Source organism: Urocampus carinirostris, chromosome 2 (genome assembly GCF_059441175.1).
Source record: "Urocampus carinirostris isolate Australia breed hairy pipefish chromosome 2, RoL_Ucar_1.0, whole genome shotgun sequence".
Lineage (NCBI taxonomy): Eukaryota > Metazoa > Chordata > Actinopteri > Syngnathiformes > Syngnathidae > Urocampus > Urocampus carinirostris.
This window is the reverse complement of record NC_142350.1, coordinates 23,319,952-23,344,162: the sequence shown is the minus strand read 5'-3', so window position 1 is coordinate 23,344,162 and position 24,211 is coordinate 23,319,952. Positions and strand designations below refer to the sequence as shown.

Genomic DNA, 24,211 nt, shown 5'->3' with positions numbered 1-24,211 from the left:
TTTTCAAGAATTCCTTTGTCCGTGCTAACAATGCTCAGTGCACTGCCATTCTGAATTAATTTAATGACGTTATGTGTTTATGATATTTCTGTGTTGTGCAGATGAGCTGCTTGCCAGGTAAGGGTACAACGAAATGTGCAATGACGCAAACATATTTGCTTATGAGGCACAAAATAAAATGGCTTACACCACTAAAATATACGCATCGTTCTATTTAGTTTGAAATGTCTAAAATACGTCAGTAACTTAAACTAGTATTGACAAGAAAGAGAAGTGTGCATTATTTCTTGATTTTAAACTATCTCGGCTCTGGTTCATCAAAGCATTCACCGTGCATTGCATAGAATTACTGAATACCGCCCTCCTGTGGTCGCAGGTGTGACTGTATTCATTACAATATATTTTATTCATATTTATTCATATATTTTTAACATTTCAATCGTTCTTGTCAATTTCATTTCTCATTTTAAGTAGAAACTGACTGAATGTCTTCACTGGAGCGTTCTTTCTGACCAATCACTACCCTTGTTGTCGTCATGATCCTTGATAACAAACTAAACTATATTCTTTTAAACGAGACGAGACACGGATAAACATGTAATTAAAAAAACTTCAGAGAAAAAAAATAGGACAAAAATGTTATGGCTTCGCTGAAGGTCTTTTTGGGGTCCTTGGACCTTCATTTCTAAATATTATAAACATACCACTCTCCTCAGATGTAGTTCCAGCGGCTTTTGAGTCCGCTGTTATCAAACCTACACTGAAACGACCCAACCATGATCCAGAAAGCTTGTGTAATTATAGACCTGTGTCAAACCTACCGTTTCTTTCTAAAGTACTTGAAAAAGTAGTGGCACAGCAGCTGAATTATTTTATATCCGAGAACAATCTTTTCGAATCAATGCAACCAGGATTCAGGGCTAACCGCTCTACTGAGACAGCCCTGATTAAGGTAACCAATGATCCTCTACTGGCAATGGACTTCGGCGCTCTATCACTCCAACTGCTGCTGGACCTTAGGTCTGCTTTTGACACTGTGGACCATAATATCTTACTAGAACGGTAGGAAAAATGGATTGGTCACTCAGGAACCGTCCTCTTATGGTTCAGATCCTACCTCTCAGATAGGACGCATTGTGTTAAATATGGTGAAATGACATCTGAGCCCTTTAGTGTTACCTGTGGTGTTGCGCAGTTCAGTACTTGGCCCCCTTCTTTTCAGCATTTACATGACTCCATTAGGTGATATTATTCGCAAGTATAATATCAGTTTCCATTGCTACGCAGATGACACTCAACTATATCTTCCGATGGAGGAATCTGCCACACTAAACTGTGGAAATTTGGAGGCCTGCCTCTCTGAGATAAAAGAGTGGATGTCACTCAACTTCTTGCGCCTTAACTCTGAAAAGACCGAAATGGTAGTTATTGGTCCATTTGATTGCCGTGACTTGTTGTCAAAAATGTCTCTGAACATTGACAAATGTAATATCACCCAGAGTGACTCAGTCAAAAATTTAGGTGTCACATTTGACACCGATCTGTCCCTTTAAACACACGTTAAGAATATTACTTGAACAGCTTATTTCCATCTTCGCAATATTGCTAAAATTTAATTTCCCCCTATGTTCCGGTCCGGAGCCTTCGCTCTGAAAACGCTGGTCTACTCGTGATCCCAAAGGCCAAGAAGAGATCCGCAGGTTCGAGAGCGTTCTGCATTCGGGCTCCGGTGCTGTGGAATGCTCTTCCCCCTGAGAACTGATCTGCAACCTCAGTGGAAATGTTTAAATCTTAGCTTAAAACACACTTCTACTCTATTGCATATGAATAACCTATATTTTTTGTTGATTATATGTTTGAGATTTGTAGGTTTTAGATGAGGGGATGGTGTCATAATAGTCTGTAGTTTGCAATAGTATTTGATCTGTGCAGCCCTTTGAGACTCTGTGATTAAGGGCTATGTAAATAGACATGACTTGACTTGACTTGGCTTTCCTAAAAGAAGTGTGAGGAAAGAAACAATAAAACATTTCTCAAAACATAGATAAGGAATACATGTTTATCTACACGTTCATTATCTTTGCTGAAGCTTTCTTTTTGACCAATCAGAAGCCATATTAGTATGAAGTGTCTTTCGTGGCACGACAGCAGGTAAACGTTAGAATTAGACTCCAAATTGTCTTTGTCGTCGATAAGTAACGAGTGAATATTATTTCAAACAAGATTAGACGTGGCATTTCGCCGTAAACAGGTAATTAAAAAAATATATAAAATAAAGGATACCAAAAATGGTGCTTGTGGGGGAAAAATATGTGTAAAATAGAAATTATTAAATGAAAATTATATCATCAGCATTATTTTATAAAATATAAGGCTAAAGAAATAAACCCCAACATATTTTTGCTACTTTCTTTGAAGAATTTGGTTTTGTCCAATCACAAGCCACGTTGTTGAAGCGACCTCCCTGTCACTACGCATGCGCGTAATACCTTGTGTCAGCAGAGTGACTGTATTGCACCCGTCGTCTATTTGGATAAATTGGGTGATTATTTGACGTCTTTTCTTATTTATGGTTCCTTTAGATCAATTTATCATAGTTTAGCTATTTTCTGTGGTTTCAAAAGCTAAACTGTCTAGTGTGCTCGATCTATCTTGTTATTCTGTGCTAATGTTGTGCTAACTATGCTAGCGCACGTTCTTGTATTTTCAAGATTAAAGATGGAGACCCAGCAAGATGCGCAGCCACCAAGACAGCAGCCCATGTTTTATATATGTGGAGGTAATTATACTTATCCATTATATGGAGTGACGTTACATATTTTAATAATAGTTGGCAGGATGTTAAAATACATTCTTAATTCCTATTTCCACACAAACCATTCTCCATCTTAAGATTGTGTAATAAATACATGTTTTAGAACTAAAATGATCTGGGTCAGCGACTCTTTTTAACCCTTATGTGTTGTTAGGGTCTCCAGTGAGCTGTTTCAAATGTATAAATATTTGCCTCAGTGGCCATACAATTTAATCACAATGGAAATATATGGTTATGAGTGCACATGTTTGATAGGATGTTGTATCAACCATTTAGAGTGATCTTCATTTCTTTTGGGTGGTCACAACTGAGCTAGACCCAGGTCAATGACCAAATGACAGCAGTCAGTGGTTCTAATTCCTAAAACGACATCAGGGTTAAATACAAATTCAGATGTTTTTTATATCATTGTGGCTGTGTGTGACAAACGTGCAGTGGTGGATGAGTTGGCGTCCTATATAAATCCACCTTGCGGTCATGCAGGTCTGGATTTACAATCGATGTAAGATCTTGGGCATGAATCTGGCCCGCGTGTCGGGCAAGGTTCCAGCATGAAATCTCTATCATCAAATCGGCCAGGGCTTCTCGCTAGCCGTTTTTTTCCATGAAGGATATCCACAGCATGCACGCTTATTGGAACACGTACTTTGACTTAAGTAAACATATGAATGAGTACTTTTTGCCACTACTTAAGTAATATTATTGTCAAGTAACCGGGGGAAGTTCACACTGTGGATTTGGGTTTATTTCGTTTTCGGTCCTTCAATTCAAATGTGCACTTTGGCACCTTAGTACACTCAGTGCCGCAGCTTCAGGTTAACTCCGGTCCCTCAAATGTAATTAATTGGTCGGGCTCGGACTGATTCAGGCTTTTATACCCGGTGGTCAGGTCGGGCTGGATCTTTTGTGAAATTTCCTCTAGGAATCGGGTTTTTAAGGCAGTGCATATGAATTAAAATCAAGTTTACATGTGCATGAGAACTTACTTGTGAATAGCGCACATTAGGGGCAAACAAACAGCAGAGCAACCCGACAGCTAGTAGCTTTAGCGGTTCGTTACGTTGAAAATATATTAATCCATGAAATCTGAGTCTGAGGAAAGTCAGAAGAGCACAAAGAAATGGTGATCATCAGCTGGTGCTCTGTGGATTGTCACGTCCCAGAAAGCGACTGAGGTGGTGCCGGGAGAGAAAGCAATAGCGAGGCTGCTGGCCCGGGTTACTGGTATAGCTAGGCAACAAGCCACCACTGCCGAGCCTGTACCTCACCAAAGCCAGATCCGTAACTCATAAAACGGATGTTTTCTAACTTTGAAAGAAGCTCTCTAATTTTGTTGTACTTTTGTATAATCGCAATAAGAAACATTCATTCAACTGCAGTTCTATTTTTATTTCTATGTGTTATTTTGTTACCGTCATATACTCTCATCAATTATGTTATTTCGAGGTAAGTTTGCCCCTTGTACTTACTCGGTGCTTGCATCGATTGAGGAATTAAGTAAATGATGGTCAACAGACAGCAACCATAAAAAAGCCCCCCTGAAAACGATTTTCTTAAGGTTAAAGAATGTCACTTTGATCAGTGGGCACAAAAAGCAAAACTCACAGAAATGCCCTTCAATATATATATATATATATATATATATCATCAAGAACGTGAATACTGAGCTGAAAAATTGCAATCGTTGTTTTTTTTTCCCAAAATAGTGCAGCCCTATTAACAGGGATCGTAAAGGTGCGTGAAATCCTTGAAAATTTTTGAATTTTTTACGGTCTGAGAAGTGCTTGAATTTGGGGTGAAGTGCTTGAATTTGGGGTGAAGTGCTTGTAATAGTTTGAAATTGTTGCCATGTTTCTTGTCAGTCTTGACTCAATAGAAAAATTCATCCTCCTTGAAAAATGACGTAGAGACACTTGCTCTGGGGACCAATGGCAGCTGGCATTAGTATGGCGTTGTCATGTGATACGTCATTGCCCCCAACGCATCACGCTCAAGAGGACAGGTGAAGAGAACAAGATACCGAGTACTGGATATATTGGAAAATTGGCCTTGAAAGTTCCTAAAAAGTGCTTGATTTTGTCCATGAAAAAGGTGTACTAACACTGTAAAACCGAAACGAATTCAACATTTGGACAGATGAAACGCGACTCCCCCAACACACTATCATCCGAGAAGCAAACACAACCACACTAGTCACAATTCCGACATAATATATTTTACACTCAGTTAAATTATTACAATTATTTTATTTGTGTTTGCAGAATGCCACACTGAAAACGAAATTAAGGCCCGAGATCCGATCCGGTGCAGGGACTGCGGCTACAGAATCATGTACAAAAAGAGAACAAATCGATGTATCCTTTTGTTATCTTTATAAACAATAATGTATGTATTCATGAACCTAATGTATGAATTATATGAGTCTTTTATTCCTTAACTGGTCATTTTAGTGGTTGTTTTTGATGCCCGGTGAAGTTGATTTATTTTTTCTGTTTTGTTTTTGTGTGTGTGTGAATAAAAGTGGCAATGGCCCACAATAAACTGAAGTCACGCTGTGTTTTTTTTTTAATTGTCAGTGTTCTCTCGTAATCCTTCAAAACCTGGAATTTGAGGGAACAGGGTGCATCCAAAGAACGTGCCCTTTAAGATGTAAATTTCTCAAAGTTTAAGGCAGTATTAATGTTGAAGACTATAGGATTTATTCTTTCAAATCTGAATGAGAAATTTAAAGCAATGTGGATTAGGTGATCTATTTGACAAATATTGAATATGAGATTCAGGGCAAACGTCAAGTCAGGAATCTAGCTGAAGCATAGCTTGGCTAAAAGTCGCTAGCAGATTACCATTTTTTTTCCTTTTTATATACATATGTTTATTATAATTAACATTCTACAAAGGATATCAACTTTTTGTAACACCCTGTGTGAAGTGTTATTTGGTAAGAAACTTGTGAAATATTGCTTGAATCGTCCAATTGGAATTTGTTGAATTTGAAATACTGAATTAGGCACCCCTTATAAGGTAAGTCTTCATTTTGTTGATTGGTCTACTTGTACAGTGATGAAAGTAAGTATTTGAACACCCTGCTGTTTTGCTATTTCTCCCACTTACAAATCATGGAGGGGTATGAAAATTTTATCGTAGGTGCATGTCCCACTGTGAGAGAGAAACTAAAATGAAAAATCCAGAAATCACAGTGCAAGAATTTTTAACAATTTATTTGTGAAATACAGCTGCAAACAAGTATTTGAACACCTGTGCATCATCTAGAATTTTGAACCTGAAAGACCTGATAGTATGCCCATTAGAAGTCCACCCGCACTCAGGATTGGATAGGGTTACTTTAACGTGATTACTTTCAATTACTTTTGGATTACTCCAATACCAAATATGCTAATAAAAGACAAAAGACACTAAATATGAATAAAATTATGACTCACAACACGTGGTAAGCTTTCTCTCCTGGCTTTGATCTCCGGCAAAACGAACATAAAATGCGACAGAAACAAAATGAAAATAAATCCAAACAGCTTGCCAACATCATTTTTGCCGTTCCATGTATTCCTTTACTCCCCAAGCCTGCACAAAATTTATTCATTTTATTCATATTTAGTTTCTTTCGTCTTTTATTAGCATATTTGGTATTGGAGTAATCCAAAAGTAATCCAGTCAAAGTAACCCTACCCATCCCTGCCTGCACTCCATGTATCATCCTGAATCAGATGGACCTGTTTGAGGTTGTTATCTGCATAAAGACTCCGTCCACCCCATACAATCAGTAAGACATGAACTTGTAACATGGCGAAGACCAAAGAACAGTCCAAAGACACCAGAAACGATATTGTACACCTCCACAAGGCTGGAAAGGGCTATGGAGCAATTGCCAAGCCGCTTGGTGAAAAAGGTTCACTGTTGGAGCAATCATTAGAAAATGGAAGAATCTAAACATTACGGTCACTCTTGATCAGAGTGGAGCCCTATGCAATTTATCACCTTGTGGGGTCTAAATGATTCTAAGAAAGTTGAGGAATAAGACCACAACTACTCGACAGGAGTTAGTCAATGACATGAAAAGAGCTGGGACCACGATTTCCAAGGTTACTGTCAGTAATACATTAAGACATCATGTTTGAAATCATGCATGGCACAAAAGGTTCCCCTGCTTAAACCTGCACATGTCAAGGCCCTTCTTAAGTTTGCATGTGGTCATTTGGATTATACAGAGGAGTAATGGAAGTTTTGTGGTCCGATGAGACCAAAAAAATGACTTTTTGGTGATAATTCCACTAAGCGTGTTTGGAGGAAGAAGAATGAGGAGTACAATCTGAAGAACACCATCCCTACTGTGAAACATTGGGTAGCATCATGCTTTGAAGGCCTTTTTCTGCACATGGGACAGGACGAGTGCAGTGCATTAAAGAAAGGAAGCCTGGAGCCAAGTATTGTGAAATTTTGGGGAACAAACTCCTCTCTGGGTCGTGGTTGGGTCTTCCGACACAACAATGACCTCAAGCACACAGTCAGGAAAACCAAGGAGTGGCTCCGTAAGAAGCATATTAAGGTTCTAGCATGGCCCAGCCAGTCTTCAGACTTGAACCCAATAGAAAATTTTTGGAAGGAGCTCAAACTCTGTTTCTCAGCGACAGCCCAGAAACATGACAGATCTAGAAAACTGCACCCCATTTCAAAAAATCCCCTCAAGAGTAATTTTATAAATAATTTAATATTCATAAACATTGGTATTGGACATCAACAATAATGACAATAGCATACTTTAGTTCAGTACTAAGTAAAATCAACAGAAGGAAAGTAACTGACTGATACTTTTTATTAAAAAATAAAACATCCTTAATGAAAATCAGTGCTTTTTATTTTTAAACATTTAAATCATTTTTAAAAACTCATCAACTCATACAATTAACTCTAAAATTCAATTACATGATATTGATGATGCGTCTTTTTAATTAAATCGTTTGTTTGCTCTTAATATATATATTTTCTTTTCAAGGAGGAACTCCAAGGCTCGCTTCTGCACGCATCATTGCATTTCCACAACCCCTCCCCCATTTCTATCGTCATTTAGGGGGCGTTGCCAAAAAGAAACCTCCCATTTGGATGAAACTGCTGCGGATTTGAGAGCTCAGGAAAGGGAAGCACTGCAGAGGCGGTGCAGCCATGGGAAACACACAACAGAAGCCCCCTTGCAGCGAGGGAGGGGGATTTGGGCCAGACCGGACCACTATGACAGCAGGGGGGGTCACCGGGAACAAATCCAAGGAGGAAGCCAACGGAAACATAGGGGGGATTCCCCCTGAGGGGCCGGACGAAAGTTATCTGGACGCCCCGGCTGGGGGTCTACCCCCCAAGTTGGCTCGCATCAAGAATGAGGGCAACTACCTTTTCAAAAACGGGCAGTTTGCAGACGCACTGGACAAGTACAGCCAGGCCATTGAAGGATGTGCTCAAGCAGGTAAATTGATTCATCTATTATAAATCAGGGTTCCTACGAGTGCTTGAAATCCTTGAAAATGCTTGAATTATAATTTGTTTTCAAGGACTAAAATGTGCTTGAATTTTGGGTGAAGCAGATAGTACCGGTGTCCATGGTTACCAGTAACAGGATAATCCTCCTTTTCTGACTCAGATACAGTACCCTCATCATCTGGTCGCCGTTGTTTGTCGGTGAATAGTGTCATTACACTCTTCAGAGAAGAGGCCTGGGCAATGACTGGCAGTGGCGTTTGTGTGACAATACTGATAATATACTCTAAATCACTGGGAAAAAAACTATTTTGTTCTAAAATTTTGAGTACTGTGTTATACAATGTGCTTTCATTCTTGCTGTCTACCATAAGCATTAAAGGTGGGGTGTGTAGTTTGAGGTGTCCTTAAAATAGCTTAGAATTTAATATTTTCTCTATCAAGTCTGTATTAACAATGCCCTACTGAGTTCAAAGAGCCTTTGTATATTTTTCCCACTGAGCCTATTTGCTTTTGTCTTACTTTTAACCTCGGTGTTAAGGCCACAGAGCACATAATGCTGCCGGAAAGTGAGCGGGAGGGAGAACGATTTCGCGCACGTGGTCACAGTTTTCCATGATTGTAGGATGGAAATGGTGAAAGTAAGACCAAGTACAGTCCAAATGCACACCCAAAAAGATGAAAAAGCAAGAGTTTGCTGGAGCGCATATAAGAATTTCACATACTTTTACGCGTAACCAAAGGCGCGGGACAGAGGATGCAATGATGATTCGGGCCAGAAGATAGCATCAGCAAATATAATATCTGGACGTGACAAACACCACTTTAAAGTAAACTCAGCGATATTTTCAATAATTACGAAAAGGCTTCATTCAACACAACCAGTATTGTCATAAATTCCCCAATAGCATAACATTGTATACTGCAGGTTTCAGCAACCCCGAAGACTTGTGCGTCCTCTACTCCAACCGGGCCGCTTGCTACCTGAAGGACGGCAACAGTGCAGACTGCATCGAGGACTGCACCAAGTAGGCGTGTGCGTGGGGGAGTTTGGGCCTGCTTGCGGGTACCGTACTACATCAATGGCCTGTTGCTGTTTTCTCAGGGCCCTCCAGCTGCAGCCATTCTTCCTGAAAGCGCTCCTGCGACGAGCCACGGCCTACGAGTCTCTGGAGCGCTATCGCAAAGCCTACGTGGATTATAAAACCGTCCTGCAGATCGACAATGGCGTGCGGGCCGCGCACGACGGTGTTCACAGGTTCGAGAGGCATGCATATGATTTGACTTGACATACAAAAGAGTATAGAAATTCTCCCCGTGCTTTCGTGGGTTTCCTACGGGCACTCCGGTTTCCTCCCACATTCCAAAAAACATGCATTTCAGTTGAATTGGCCGGTCGAAATTGTCCCTAGGTGTGAATGAGCAAGTGAATTGCCTGTCCCCGTGTGCCCTGCGATTGGCTGGCAACCAGTTCAGGGCGTCCCCTGCCCACTGCCCGAAGATAGCTGGGATGGGCTCCAGCAGCCCCGCGACCCTACTGAGGATAAGCGGTGTAGCTAATGAGGTGAGATGAGATAATAGTCATGTTTATTTGTGACGCCCTCAATCACAAAAAGTCTCAAAGGGTTGCACAGACAACATCCCCTGATCTAAAACCTCCACAAATGCTAGGAAAAACTCAAAAAGCAAGAACTATGGGTCATAACAGAAAGTCCGGTTGACAGCTTCCTGCCCCAAATTTGACAAAGCTTGTTCGATATTGGTGGCAACACTTCGCCTCCTTCCATGTCAAATCTACACCTTTTGGCACATTTTCGCTGAATAACAGGGTGTTTGGGTTGTGATGTTTTTAAGTGACAGCTTAATTATTTGGCTTTGTGCTGTCCGCTGCCAACATTTTTTACATAGCAAACACACTGGTCTTTGCTCGTCTCCCTCCGTGGTCACGGTGAAGTCCTACGCACGCTTCGACAAACTTCCTCGTCTTAGCTTTTGGGCGGGGACTTTAGTTTGTCCCTTTTCCCCGTCTATTTTCGCCCGTCTTTTTCTCATGGGGTCACTTGAGGGTCTGCTACACTTAGTGTCTACACTTCATAATCAATGCTTATACTCTGCTTAATGACTGACATGGAGGCTGAATATAAACCATTGCACTGTATTTTGGGAAAGTTAAAAAAAAAAAGATCCCCCAGGTCATATGCACCCGCATCCCCCTTGACGGAGCCTCGCACTCCCCCAGAGAACCACAGCTCCCAGACAAGAGGACAAATCTGAAGTCAATATCACTCACAAGCTCTAGAATGGGGTCCATGTCAGTCTTCAGACTAGATTTATACACTTCCACTGAGGTTGCAGATCAAATCTCAGAGGGCAGAATGGGCCCGAATGGAGCTCTTGAAGCTCTGGATTTCTTCTTGGCTCTAAGAATCACTAGTAAACCATGGTTTTCCTATGAAGGCTTCGTGTAGTGACATAGGGGGGAAATAAAATCAGAAAGATATGAGGGGGCAAGTCCATGCAAAATTAAATATAATACTGACAATACCTTAAAATCACATTTTAAACTGTCAGGGAGCCAGTGCAAGTCAGCTAAAATCTGGGTCAAATTTCTATTATAGAAAGGGGCTAAAGCTCCTTTAAATTTATGCAAAGACCCCCTAGGGCTTTTGTTTTTATTTTGTATTTTTTGTATTGCCTTAAACAATGCATCTGTGACTTTTATTTGAAGGAAAAAAACATCAGATAGGGTTTCCTAAATGTTCTCGTGTTGATTATTGTTGATTATTGATTGATTATTGGTAGTGGGTACTTTGCGATTGGCGCCTGGCTTCGGCAACATCCAGAGGACATATTCAAAACCGCGGGCATTTTGGCTGCATTTGCTCACGGGCCACCGGTTTGACACATGTGAGATATAACATGTAAAAATATCAAATCAAATGTTGATTAAACAAAAAAGATTGAAATGGGTTTTCACTTCCTTTCCGAACGTTTCAAGGATCACCAAGATGCTAATCGAGCAGGACGGTCCCGATTGGCGTGAAAAACTTCCGGAGATTCCAGTGGTTCCTTTGGTGGTGCAGCAGGAACACCGCGGAAAACCCGCCAGCGTCCTGCAGGCCCAAGCCAGGGCCGCACGGGCATTGCAAGAAGAAGGTAAGAGTGTGTGTTTAAACCCGTGTTGGACGTGTTACTAAAAAAACAATCATTAGATACTAGTTACTTCATTTACCGTATTTTCACAAGCGTAAAAAAGTCTGGGATTTTCTTCAAATGGTGCGGTGCCCCCTGTCTCCCGTTCAGAGCAGCGGAGGTGGGCCGGCTCGGTGGCCTTGGAGTTAGGCGCTCGCCCTGAGACTGGGAGGTCACAGGCTCGAGGTTTGGCCGAGTCCAGACTTGCAACATTTTTGGGCGAAACGTGATGAAATCCGTGAGATAGTTTACATTTCCAACTAAATGCGACTTCTATGCTTCTCCTGTACGAACGCCACCGTATCCCGCCAGCGCGGAAGAGGAGGCCTGACGTCCCACGCAATGCATTGTTAGTGGAAGTGCTCATGGATGCTAACGCCCTGGCATTTCTAGCCTTTCGAAAGTTATTGTGCTACCAAAGGCTGAAGAGAGTTGCCCCCCCAAATATGAATTCAGGGATCAGAATGGAGATTTTCATTTTCAGCTGAAATAGCCAGGGTCCAGGGCGGAGCCCGGTGGGGGGCTCAGGGGGGCGAAGCCCCCCTGAAGTCAACAGCATTGATCTTATTTGCCATGTGAAAATTGCACTAGAATGAATTAAATCCAACAAAACAGAAACCATGTATTTTATATATATATATATATATATATATATATATATATAAATTAAAAAAATAATAATATATTGACATTAAAAGCATTTGTAATATTGAACATGATCATGATGATACAAAATAATCTATTTTAATCATGTTTATAACAAATTTTAAATTTTGTTTATCCTGTTCTAAATATTGTATAAACACAAAAGATAAAATCATTTCATAAATAAATATATTTATAAATACCTCAGATTGGGATTTTCTGTCACACAGGGGAACCAGTGGTTGACTGCTGCTAGTATTTGAAGTGGAAGGATTTGAAACGGCCAATAATGTTGAACCGGTGGCTGCCGATTTTAAATGCGGATCCGAGTGCATAATTTGATCGCCGGCAAGCTATTTTTGCTTTGTGCTTGTTCATTTTAGCATGATCGATCCGTGCCACACAACCTCGCGTACCATAATTGATCAGATCGACACAGTATAGACACTTTGCTTTCCCTGGAAGATCACACTTTGCGACGAACTGGCTCAAAGTTTCTGTAACTTCCTCGATCTTTGCGCCGATTTTAACGTTTACTGTGACAGTCTTCTCCAGCCATGACCACTTAAATTTATTCTTGATTCCTTTATCAATCTCGGAGACAAAAGCCTCGTCTTCTTTTCTTAGTATTTTCATATTTACTTTTTCAAACACTCATTTCACCGTTTGAAAAGACCGGAAGGAGCGCCATGTTTGAGAAAGCCAATGCTCTGAACAAAAGCTCCGCTGATTGGTTATCAGCGAACCTATCGACCAATGGTCTAAATGCTAACTTGGGTTGATGAAACAGTCACGAGTCATACCTCACCCCACCAAAATATTTTCACATCGAATTTAGACGATTTACGGGAATGACCTTTGGGGTTCAAAAACAGCGGAAATCCGCGGATCCGCGGAAAATTAAATCAAAAACCTTACTTTCCCTCCATTGAATGCTTTTCTTATTTTCGTCCGCCATGATCGGTTGATTTCTACGTTATGCGGATGAACGTGGAAACCGAGCAGCCGTCTCAGAAATGAATCGAAGATTAGCAAGGTGAAAAAGAACCCCTTTTACTTTGTAATCGATACTTGAATAAATCGCGAGTTTTTCTACGGCTGTATTTTTAAATACGCACACTTGCATGCTTGTCTATGTTATGCCAAAAAAATGCCAGATGTTTCTCTCAAGCCAATTTTTCCCCCATTTTGATTCATTTTTGAAGACCTACAGAAAATTTAGTTTTATCATTATTTGGGGCTAGGACATGTCAAAATAAAGCTTCCCCTTTTATTAGAAGAAAAGTATGTGTCTAGCTTTTATCATTGTTTAGTAAACAACAGTTGAACATGAATGAATAAAAACTTTATTTCAAACATTATAAAATAAAAACAGGACAAAAACAATGACTCAACAACAAAAATGATGTTAACATAACATGTTCAAAAAGGAGTAGTAAGAAGCAGACGCTTATTTTCCCTACCCCTTCATCTTCCCTATTAATTTCTTCTTTTGTGTCTAAATATAACCAAATCTCACGGATATACATATAACATTGGTCGGATATCAATAATTATAATGATAGTCACATATTTTATGCACTAATCATCGTAGTACCAACTATTACTGTTATAATGCTACTAGTCACTAAATATTATTGTGACACCAATGATAACAACAATAGTAATAATAACAGTTATGATATAATAATAGTAACAATAACAACAAGGTTAACCATTGTTGTAAACGCAGTATTTCCAATCTCTAGTATCACTCATACCCCATTTTCTTCATCTCTGTATTCTGCCAATATTTGTTTTTTTGTATCTGGATTTGAACAGGTTGATTATTTGGACATTGTTTGATCTCGCCTTGTAAATTGTTCCAAAGTTTGACTCCACACACAGACACACACATACTTTTCCTGGTGGTTCTCACCTATGGGATTTTGAAATTACTACAGCCCCTTCAGTTACAACTTCCCTCTTTCCGAGTGAATCATTTTGGTGTCTTTTCTGGCACGGTGTTTTGTTGACCCTAAATAGCAGTTGTGAAGTGAAAAATTTTACCAAATCATCCAATTTTAATAATTGGGACTGCAGAAATAAAATATTAGTATGATCCCGATATCCTACCCTGTTCTAATTGCACGTTTTTGGAGGATAAAAAGGACTGTAGTAAACATTTGTAACTATTGCCCCAGACTTTTGCACAAAATCATTTCTCAAAAACAATAATTTCCAAGAAAATTTCAGAGAAAAGCCGATTTTTGTAAAAGGATACATTTCAAGCAAAATCTTCTCGGGTGCTTTTTTTGCATTTGTAATATTTCCAATATCTCCAATATCACTCTAATTACAAAATAACATTTCATTCCAAGAACAGTGTTTTGCATGATTGATGCATGATCTTTTCAGTGCCTGATGTTTCGGGTGACGCAATCACGACTTCGCTCATCTTGGCGATAGTGCACGAACCATCATCCCTCTCTGCCCCGAATATAACGAAGGCACTTTGTCAGCTATTTAGAAAGAATAAATCTCACTCCGTTAACAATCTATACTTTTCCACATCTTCACTACTCTAACCACACTGTTTCACTACGCTTACACACATTATATGGGGCTGTCTACACACTCTCAATCACTGAATAGGGGAAGAAACAATGGGAAGTTTGGGCTCTGTCGATCTATGGGCAAATATCTGATCAAAGTATTTCATGCCATGTAATGGTGATTTTTTTCAGACTGAAATCATTCCGATAGGCTTGATACTTACTGATGAGCTGCTGTGTTCTGTGAGCCGCTCTGGATAGTAACGCACCCAGCGTCATACAGCGAGATACAATATTTTATCGGGATTTTTCCCCGGTAAAAGTAATGCAATAACCTGTGCAGCCCTTTGAGACTCTTTGTGATTAAGGGCTATACAAATAAATAAAATAAATAAAATGACATTGCAGGAACGCGTCACAAAAGAACGCTGGTTAAAAACACTCAGACGTTGTGTAAAATGCGCAACATCAATAATGCAGAAAGGGAAGGAGTCACAATGGAGCCGTAATGGAACAATCCGGGTCGGATTTCCTCCGGGAGGACCGTCCCCTTCCATTATTAGCGTTGCTTATAGCCCACTGACACACAGTTCCACGACGCTAAGAGAACATAGTTCTTGTTAAAAGTCATACTGAAAGTTATGGCCGCCCCAAGAACTTTTAGTCATATCGCCGGGTTTCAGGCTTCAAACCTATAGCTAAAATATTGAAAATCTGTTCTAAGAATCGACAACACGATCTTGCAGTAGAACCAAACTATTTCAACATTTCACATTTTATTTAGTTAGTGAAAAAACTCAGATGTGGTTGTTGCATAAAAAAAAATAGGCCCCCTAATCTCTCAGCTCAGCCCACTGACTCCAGAAGTTCCCCCATGACTTTTGAAGCACCCAATGTCGACCTAAACGACTACCTTAGCTAAGCACTCTAAACACTTTGTCTTAAGTAACCAAACGGGAAATGTTTCTTCCATTTGTGTCATCTTTTTGGGCAGCCAGACTAAAAGAGTCCCGCTTGAGCGCGTTGAAAGACGAAGGCAAGGAGCTGGTGAAGCAGTGTCGCTTCCAGGACGCTCTGCACAAGTACACCCAGTGCATCAACCTCAAACCTGACGAATGTGCCCTCTACACTAACAGGTACATAGGAAAAGGAATTATTTGCATCGGCAGAAAGCCGGATTACAAAATCAATTGTATTGTAGTGGAAGGGCGCGTGCTGATTTCAGGTCTCGTTATTGTGATGTCATTGACATGTTATTACTAAGAAAAATCTCTAAAGAAAATAATGGAATTCACATGGTTTGTACGGATGCTTGAAAAGGCTCACATTTTAATGGTGTTTTCAACGTTTGATAAGTGCTGGAATTTTAGTTGAAGCGCTTGAAATTGTTGCCATAAGTGAAGTGTTGGGCTAGGGTTAGAAGCTAGTGTTTAGGCTTCAAGTCAGGGTTTTAAACTGATTTGTACGGTTTTGAAATAAGGTTGTGGCTAGAGTTGGGGTTTCAAACTAAGGTTCAGCTCTTATGATCAGTGCAGGATTTATTCTTTTAATGATACTGGAAGAAAATTGGCTTTGAAAGTCCTTAAAAAGGGCTTGAATTTGGCCATGAAAACGGCGAACAAACCCTGAATGCATTTAGGGAAAGCATAAAAAGCAACATTTAACATTGTCATTACAGTTATTCCAAAGAGGTCACTAGAAAGAAGTAAAATGTCACTTTGTACCCCTTTTATTTTGAATTTAGTTATGCTTATTGTAATTAACGTGTCATTCATGGTTAAGGATCCCTTAACCATTAGAATCGCAGTGGAACCATCTCCTGTGGTGTGTCTTGGGCAAGTGCGACCTTGCGGTGCCCACCCCTCTACAGGCCAGTTTTTCCCAATAGTAGGGGGGTTTGCCCCCACATGGAACAGATAGTACTGGTTTCCATGGATATCAGAGGCAGGAGAGAAGCCTCCTGATCGGACTCAGATACAGCCCCTTCATCAACTGGTCACCATTGATTATCGCTGTAAAGTGTCATCCCGCTCTTCAGAGATGAGCTGGAACTCAGCATTGACGGGTAGCGGCGTGTGAAAATACTAATACTGGGGGGAAAACTTAGTTTAGATCTTGCAACAACAATTATACAAAAAACATAAATAACATGCGCCGTATATATGAAAAATATATTATAAAATACTATTTTTGAGGGTTGCTCCTTATCATCCAGGATGCTTTATAGTCCTGAAAATATGGTAGTTAAGATTGCTTGTACCTGATAACGAGACCAGACACTCTAGCGACAGATGTTTATCACTTGTCAACCAGAACATTTTATATAATGTAAAAAGAATACTATTTTTAACAAAACATATCTGCGTTTTAAATCGTAACACATAAAATGGAAATGAAATATGGTAGAAAAGCCCTCCCTCCGTATGAACTATTAACAAAGTGAGTTTGGCACAGAGCCATCTGCCTGCTGAAATTGGAGCGCTTCCTGGAGGCCAAGCAGGACTGCAACCTGGCGCTAGAGATGGAACCCGCCAACAAAAAAGCCTTCTACAGACGAGCCCTTGCCCACAAGGGTCTCCGGGTAAAACCCCCATGATGGCTCTGAGCCAGAGGTGTCATAAGGATCAGATGGCTAGCGAGACCACGCTGAGAAGCACATGAAACATTTATTGCAGTTTGAAATATGTCCACTGAGTGTCGCCAAAGCCAGTTCAAGCAACTGGAGTTCAGTCTCTCCATATCTTTCTCTTCCTTTGTCTTTCTATTCTTTCTTTTTTTCTCTTTCCTTTCTTTTGTTCTCCCTCGCTCCCCTTCTTTGTCATTTCTCTTTTTCTCCCCTTTTCCCTTCTTTTTCTCTTTGCCCCTCTTCCTCTTATTTCCTTTCCAACTCTCAAATTCTTAGTCTTATCTCTTTAATTCCTGTGAGTTTTTTTGGGGCCCCTGAGCGCAAATGAGTTTGACACCTCTGAGCTAAACCATTCATCTGTCAAGAGCCAATATCCCCAATTCATTCCTTTGAACCCGTTCTCCACTTGTCCTCGTTCCCCATCCTCAGGATTACCTGGCGGCTAGCGGAGACCTACAGGAAGTTCTTCAACTGGATCCTAACGTTAAGGAGGCGGAGCAAGAGCTTCAAGAGGTTACTGCCTTATTGAGACAAAGACTTATGGATGAGGCCATGCACACGTAGAGGTTCGAGTCAAATGTTAGCTGCTTGTAAATGCCATTCTTCATTCTAATTTTATATATCTAAATCCACAAAACAGGATACGGAATAAACGGCTGCTGCGACTCAAGATGGTGGACAGGAAAAGTGGTTGAAGCGTGCCTTACTGAGAAATACGCCGCTGTTGCTATTATGCAATGCCGAGTTGGACTGCATTCGTAGGTAGGAACTTGTGCTTAGCGGAAACTCAAATGGCGAATTTCCTGGATGATTGGATCTCAAAATTTAAACAGTCGTGATGAGATTGATCGTCAGACAAAAAAAGTTTGTTTTTGGTGATTTGTAGCACTTTCTCAAGCCTGCTTAAATGAAAAGATGTCTCCTTTAAGAAATATATTACAGTAGACCCCCAGGATATGACACTGTTTCGTGGTGAGGAGGACAAAGTGAAATCTAGTGGGTATAAAAAACTTATGGTATATAGCTTCAAAGCCCCCCAATTAACTACATTAAAATAGTACTAATTATATGTAATGTCACGTGCACATGATTAAATTTTATAAATATACAAGGAAAAATTACATTTGTTTTACCCTAGGTGTGAGGCGAGTAGAGCTGGTCCAGTGGACTAGCAGGTGAATGCAGAGGGTGGGGGGACATGGCGACAATCGATTTATAATGAGGATTGATATGGCCTTGCGTTAATGTTTTTCATAATGCTTCGTTTCCATGGTTGTCATGTTTTTGCTTCTCCCTTTTGCACCACTGCAAGCCTTGTTCAAATAAAATACTGTATCGCTGACGCAGTCTTTGAAGCACACAAGATTCTGAATTTATTAAAAAGAACTAAAGGGAGCATTGTAGGAGGTAGTTCAGCCAATAACATATGGGTAATTTTGTGAAACAAAACCAATCACAGAGCAGCATTTAATATGGCATTGACTAATAGTGCATTTGTAGTTAAGCATCCAAGATGCCAGTCCACTAACATTTCTAACTTGGAATTTTTGGGTATGCAAAATCATTTGTTGAAAAAGGCATATGTTGGGTAAAATGCTGTAAAGGGAAACACTGTAAGGTGGGGTCACCTTATCCCAGAACTGTAGTAAGTTTTTCTCATTTGAGGTTCTACTGTTGATTGCATGTTTTTACGATAGCTAAAACTTGTTATCATAAGTATTGACATTGCGCCGCATGTATCGTATTTAAATAGTACTACTGCAGAAAATAGAAATACACACACAACCGACTTGATTGAAGAAATTTTATTGTTTAAAGATATGCACATTATAAAGCTGATAATTAGGAAATAGACACGCCTCCCCAATGGAAAAACGATATTGTAAAATAAACATATGACATCTCTGTTAACATTCAGACAACGTACAGGAAAAACGTTGACATTTTTCGCCAAAAGGCACTGAGGGACAAACAAACGGCACGATTGCATTCGTTTGTGAAAATAGCAAAATATTCAAAGCGGTCAAAGAAAATCAGACTTCAAAATCTTAAAAATGAGCAAAACCTTTTGCAGGGAAAAAAGATTGGGAACTTTGGTGTCATGACAAGCAAATAAATCAGGGGTTTTAAACCGCCAGATTAGAAATCACCACTAGCCTCAAAGAACCAAAAAAGAAAACATTTAGATGTCTTAGGTCCCCGTTTAAGCACTCATTTTGAAGTACGTCTCTCGTGGGAATATTTTCATAGTAGTGAAGTATGTTGGCTGTAATATTTAGATGCGATCGTTAGTATTAGTCTAATAAATGTAGTATTTTGGCTTTAATGTTTGTGTCATTTTTCTGGAGATGTATTTTTGTAGTACTTATAAAGTTTTTTTTTGAAATGAAATTAAAACAATATGTTAAGTCCCTGTTTATGAGCACTCATTTTGTGGTATATTTCTTATAGACACACAAAGGAGCAATGTAGACACCCCCCAAAAACCTTTAAATCAGGAGTATTTGATTGACTACTTTATCGTATTAATATCTCGACCATCTTTGTGTGATAACCTGGCGGGCCGTCCGGTCGAGACCCCTGAAATCCATCCGAGTGACTTTAGTTGCATAGCTTCCTTATGGAGTTTGTCATTCAAAAACTATTTGTAAACTCAAATAAAATGGGACCCGAAAGCGGGCTGCGACGTTAAAAACTTTCCAAAAATGGAAAATAGGCGACAGTAAAGCACATTTCCGACATTTAAAATCAAAATGGTCCCGCTCGGTTAACAATGTGTGGCACAATGGTGGACGCGCGTTCAAGTTCACTTTCACTCAAATCCTTTACCTTAACCCCTCCCGTTCTTTGCCGACATGCCGCTTCCTTTTTCGAGACTTCGAGGGACAGTGTGTAGGATTTGGCGCAGTGGTAAAAAAAAACGTTGATTTAAATAAGTGAAATACACAAATCATATAAACAGGCATTTTAAAATTCCTCGTCAGTCGAAAAATGAGCATTTATTTGACGTAAGATGGGGGTAACCTATAGGGAGCGGACATATTTTTTCGCTCGTATTTGTTCCGAGGAAAATCAAACGTGGGGGAAAAAGAAGGCAATGGGGCCAGGCAAACAAGAAAAATGGTGCTTCTTGTTTGCACAATAGAGTGAGATCTAGCGTCCAAATGTTCCACACTGTCCCTTGAAGAGAATTTGCGAGGCGATTAGATAGAGGTGAGAGCACACTCACGAGGGCGGTCCCCGAGCTCTGCGGCCGGACAAGACACCATAAGCCGGTCCCTGGGATGGCGGAGCTGCTCCAGACGGTCGTTCTCCACTTCGGGCATCGGCGCCACGTCGGGCGCTTCCGTTTCGCCGGATTCGGCCGAAAAGCGACTGCAGTGCGAGTCGGCCACCGAAGGCAGACTTCCGCTCAGAGAAGGAGAGTCCAACTCGGAGGAGATGGTGCTGCGGCGCTCGCCCTCGCCGCAGACGTGCTTGGCTTTGGACTCGGATTTGCCGCCTTTCCACAACTTGGCTTTACTCTTCTTGCCCTTTCCTGTAGGCCAGGTTCGTACACTTTCTTAATGGGCAAATTCAAGCACATTTTCCCAGTACCAGTCAAAAGAACACAAGCCTTAGTTACAACTCTTTTCCCAATCTTATTTAAACTTCATCAGAAGCCTAAAATCAGCCAGAAACCAAAAATTCTAGCTCCATCCACAACCCTACATCTCACCGTAAGGCATTTTGGAACCCTACCTTCGCTTTAAAACCCAGATAGAGTGCTCTAACTCTAAGTCCTAACCATAACCCCAACTTTGGTTAAATACCCTTATGTGAAGCCAAAATTTTAGCCATACACCTTACCCTGTTTGAAACTGTAACCCTAGCTCTAAACCTGTTTTGGAACCCTTACATGAAACATAAACCCAAACTCTAGCTGTAACCCAAGCCGTAACGCTATTTCAGAACCCTAAATTGATGCACGACATTATAAAGCTCGGGAAAGTCTGGAAGCACAAAGTATGCAAATTGCAAAACAAACCGAAATTTCCAAACCGAACGAAGATTTTGAAATTGGATTAAAGCAAACGTTTTATTTGATTCTGGGAAAAAAAAAATACATATATTTTCTTGAAAAAGTTGGCAGAGACGTTTTGTAAGTTTTACGCTCGATGTAAAAGATGCACACCCCCAGGCGTCCGGGCAGACGTAATACCCTAACAAGGTACCCAAACCCTAGATTCTAGCCCTAGCCCCAAACCTAGTTTAGAGCAATAATAAGTTTAAAACCCTTATTTGAAACCCAACCATAGCTCCTAACTCTAAACCTACACCTTGTTCTGCCCTTGTTTGAAACTATAAACCTACCTTTCAACTTATTTTGGAACCCTACAATGGAGCTTAAACTAATTCCTAAACCGACACATTTCAACCCTATTTCAGGTTCAGTTGAATACCTTAAGGTATTAGGGTCACCTTTAGGTGTGGCTTCGAGGCTTTAAATGTGAAGCACACAGTAAAGAGCTTTGGGAAGTCTTGACTTGAAAAGCGCTATATAAATGCAGATCATTTCATAAACCTTCATTTTTAACTCTAGCACCAATCTTCTTTTTGGAACCGTAACATACATTCAAAACCCCTATTTGGAAACCTAACCTAAGAAACGTGGCAATAATTTCAAGCACTCCAATTCAAGGACTTTTCAAACCAATAAAACACACCCTTAAATTCAAGCATTTACGGGGATTTCAAGTACCGGTACGAACCCTGTGAAGAGGACCCCATTGCCGACGTTTCTTTGGGGTTCCCGGTGCTGCAACTTGCTTCATCCAGGCTGCTGCTGGCGCTGCAGTGTCGGACCTTCCCCTCTTTGGACTCCGCGTCGGCATGCGCCGAAAAACTGTTTTCTCTGCATGAACACACAGTACATAAAATGAATTTTAATGGATGTCCCCACCAGAAAAGGAACCCCCAAAACCCAGGTGGCTAAGAAATCTGTAACAGTGACCTTTGGTGCCAAGGATGTGAGAACTCTGCAAGAGGCCTTGGTTAAACCCTTTACCCAGCATTTCACAGCGTCTCGTGGCTCGAATAACGAATGGCCACTGGGTGGCAGGAGTGGGCTTTATTCTACTCTTGGTTGATCTAGAATACTAATTTCATGTATCCACGGAGCCCCTCTAAGGTAGTGACGGGAATTCTGGCTATTTCTAGAGAACGAAGACCTGAGTGCATTCTCCTGGTCCCTGCTTGTAGAAGTATGGGAATTGGTGAAAATAGAAGCAGCTGCACAAGTGTGGTTCATTTCTGGCAATAAAAAAAAAAAAAACACCAGTCCTAACTAGTGTGTGCTGTCACAACCTCACTTGCAACAGGCGATCCGGGATAATGCATTGCCGTTTTTTTCTTCAACGCAAGATGCACTGCGGTCGAAGAAAGAAGTAGCCAGGGATTACAATACTTCTCATAATTATTATTTGGATGACCATATTAGTCTCCGATTTTCGACAAATTTGCAGCAGAGACCAGCTCGGTGGCCTTAAGGTTGGGCGCCCACCCCAAGACTGGGCGGTTACAGGTCCGAGTCTCGGCAGAGTCAAGACTAACGACATTTTTGGGTCAAATCAAATGTTTTTGTGAAATAATTCACATTTCCAACTAAATGCGACTACTATGCAATCTCCTGTGACTTGTATACCTTCTCCTGTGTGAGACGTCACACACAATGCATTGTTTGCGAAAGTACTCACGGATGCTAACGTCGTAGCTCTTTCGCATTTTGAAAGTTATTGTCTGGGTGTTTTCATTTTATGAAACCTAAAGCGGATTATAATGAAAACAATGGATTGCCGACACTTGGGCTAGACTTTTGATTAAGCTTTGGGAAGGAGATTGAACGAAACTGTTCTGGTCAGAAACAGAGAATGAGGGTTTTGACGGTGATCTTAAGGATTACTGATAAAAAATGAGTGCCAAACTGTTTTGCATTAGCTCCTTTAAAAAAAAATTGTTTTATACCTGTTTTTTTTTCTTAATACTCAATACTTAAATCAATCACAAGGAAACTGTTTTGCTTCCGTTGTATTTTTAAATGCGCACACTTGTGTGCTTGTCTGGATTCTCGTAACGCGGCCGCAGCAGAAGGCACTCGCACCTTATCGTGCATAGTGTTGGATACAGAACTAGAAGAAGCTACGGAGACTGCACCCCCCATGCCCGTGTAAATGCGGTCATTTTTGTAGCTATCATACACTAGATGTCTTTTAGCCCTTACAAACCTTTCGAGGGTCATGTAGGCACTAAGGATGGATCCGGCCATTGCTTTAGTGCTGGCATTGTCGCTGATAGTGCCCAGGCTGACGGTGGCCGACTCCCCGCTCAGACTGCAGCGCTCCTTGGCCACGTCTGCCTGCACCTCCATCCTTAAAGCCCCAAATACAATAACACGTTAGTACTCCAGTCGTAACGGCAGTGTTGACACAGCCCAGAAAATCATTGGCTACGCTCTGCCCAGCATGGAGGATGGTGCCAGCTTGCAACATTATCAAGGAGTCCTTTTGAACAAGCGCCCCTCACACAGCTCCCTTATAACGAGGACTAAAAAGCTCAAAGACAGTTTCTTACCAGGGCGAACACCACTCTAGACAAGCATGCAAGAAATACATGTTCCATGTAGAGGAAAGATAAAGTATTCATGTATTATTTTTCCACTCATTTTGCACATATTTCATTGCATTACTTTTCATCGCACTTGCAACTTAGGTTTGTTTCCAAGCACTACCTAGAAACTATTTTTGCCTATTTATCCAGTTTTTTAATCTTATCTTCATCTTGTTTTTTTTAATGGAGGACCAATCATGCCATATGTAGAAAATAAATGTATAAATATTTTGAAGTTACGTACTCCCAAGATAAAACAAAACAAGAAAACAA

The 24,211-nt window shown here is 40.6% G+C and overlaps 3 protein-coding genes across 3 annotated transcripts in view; 2 read left to right on the top strand and 1 right to left on the bottom strand.

Moving 5' to 3' along the window:
- The first annotated feature begins 2,441 nt into the window (after positions 1-2,441).
- On the top strand, positions 2,442-5,361 carry polr2k (RNA polymerase II, I and III subunit K). Its single transcript, XM_088327851.1, has 4 exons — positions 2,442-2,542; positions 2,712-2,779; positions 5,077-5,169; positions 5,266-5,361. The coding sequence occupies exons 2-4, from the start codon at positions 2,719-2,721 to the stop codon at positions 5,286-5,288; spliced, it is 177 nt and encodes a 58-aa protein (XP_088183977.1). The 5' UTR covers positions 2,442-2,542; positions 2,712-2,718; the 3' UTR covers positions 5,289-5,361.
- Positions 5,362-7,927: 2,566 nt separating this feature from the next.
- On the top strand, positions 7,928-19,793 carry spag1a (sperm associated antigen 1a). Its single transcript, XM_088329466.1, has 8 exons — positions 7,928-8,285; positions 9,225-9,324; positions 9,402-9,554; positions 11,295-11,452; positions 15,662-15,803; positions 17,122-17,248; positions 17,723-17,859; positions 17,934-19,793. The coding sequence occupies exons 1-7, from the start codon at positions 7,991-7,993 to the stop codon at positions 17,855-17,857; spliced, it is 1,110 nt and encodes a 369-aa protein (XP_088185592.1). The 5' UTR covers positions 7,928-7,990; the 3' UTR covers positions 17,858-17,859; positions 17,934-19,793.
- rnf19a (ring finger protein 19A, RBR E3 ubiquitin protein ligase) overlaps positions 19,084-24,211 on the bottom strand; it is a 27,378-nt gene continuing 22,250 nt past the window's right edge. The window contains exons 9-11 of the mRNA XM_088329461.1: positions 23,557-23,700; positions 22,045-22,187; positions 19,084-20,831 (exon numbers count right to left, since the gene is read on the bottom strand). Coding sequence (XP_088185587.1) covers positions 20,497-20,831; positions 22,045-22,187; positions 23,557-23,700 — 622 coding nt within the window. The 3' untranslated portion in view covers positions 19,084-20,496. The remainder of the gene's footprint in view (positions 20,832-22,044; positions 22,188-23,556; positions 23,701-24,211) is intronic.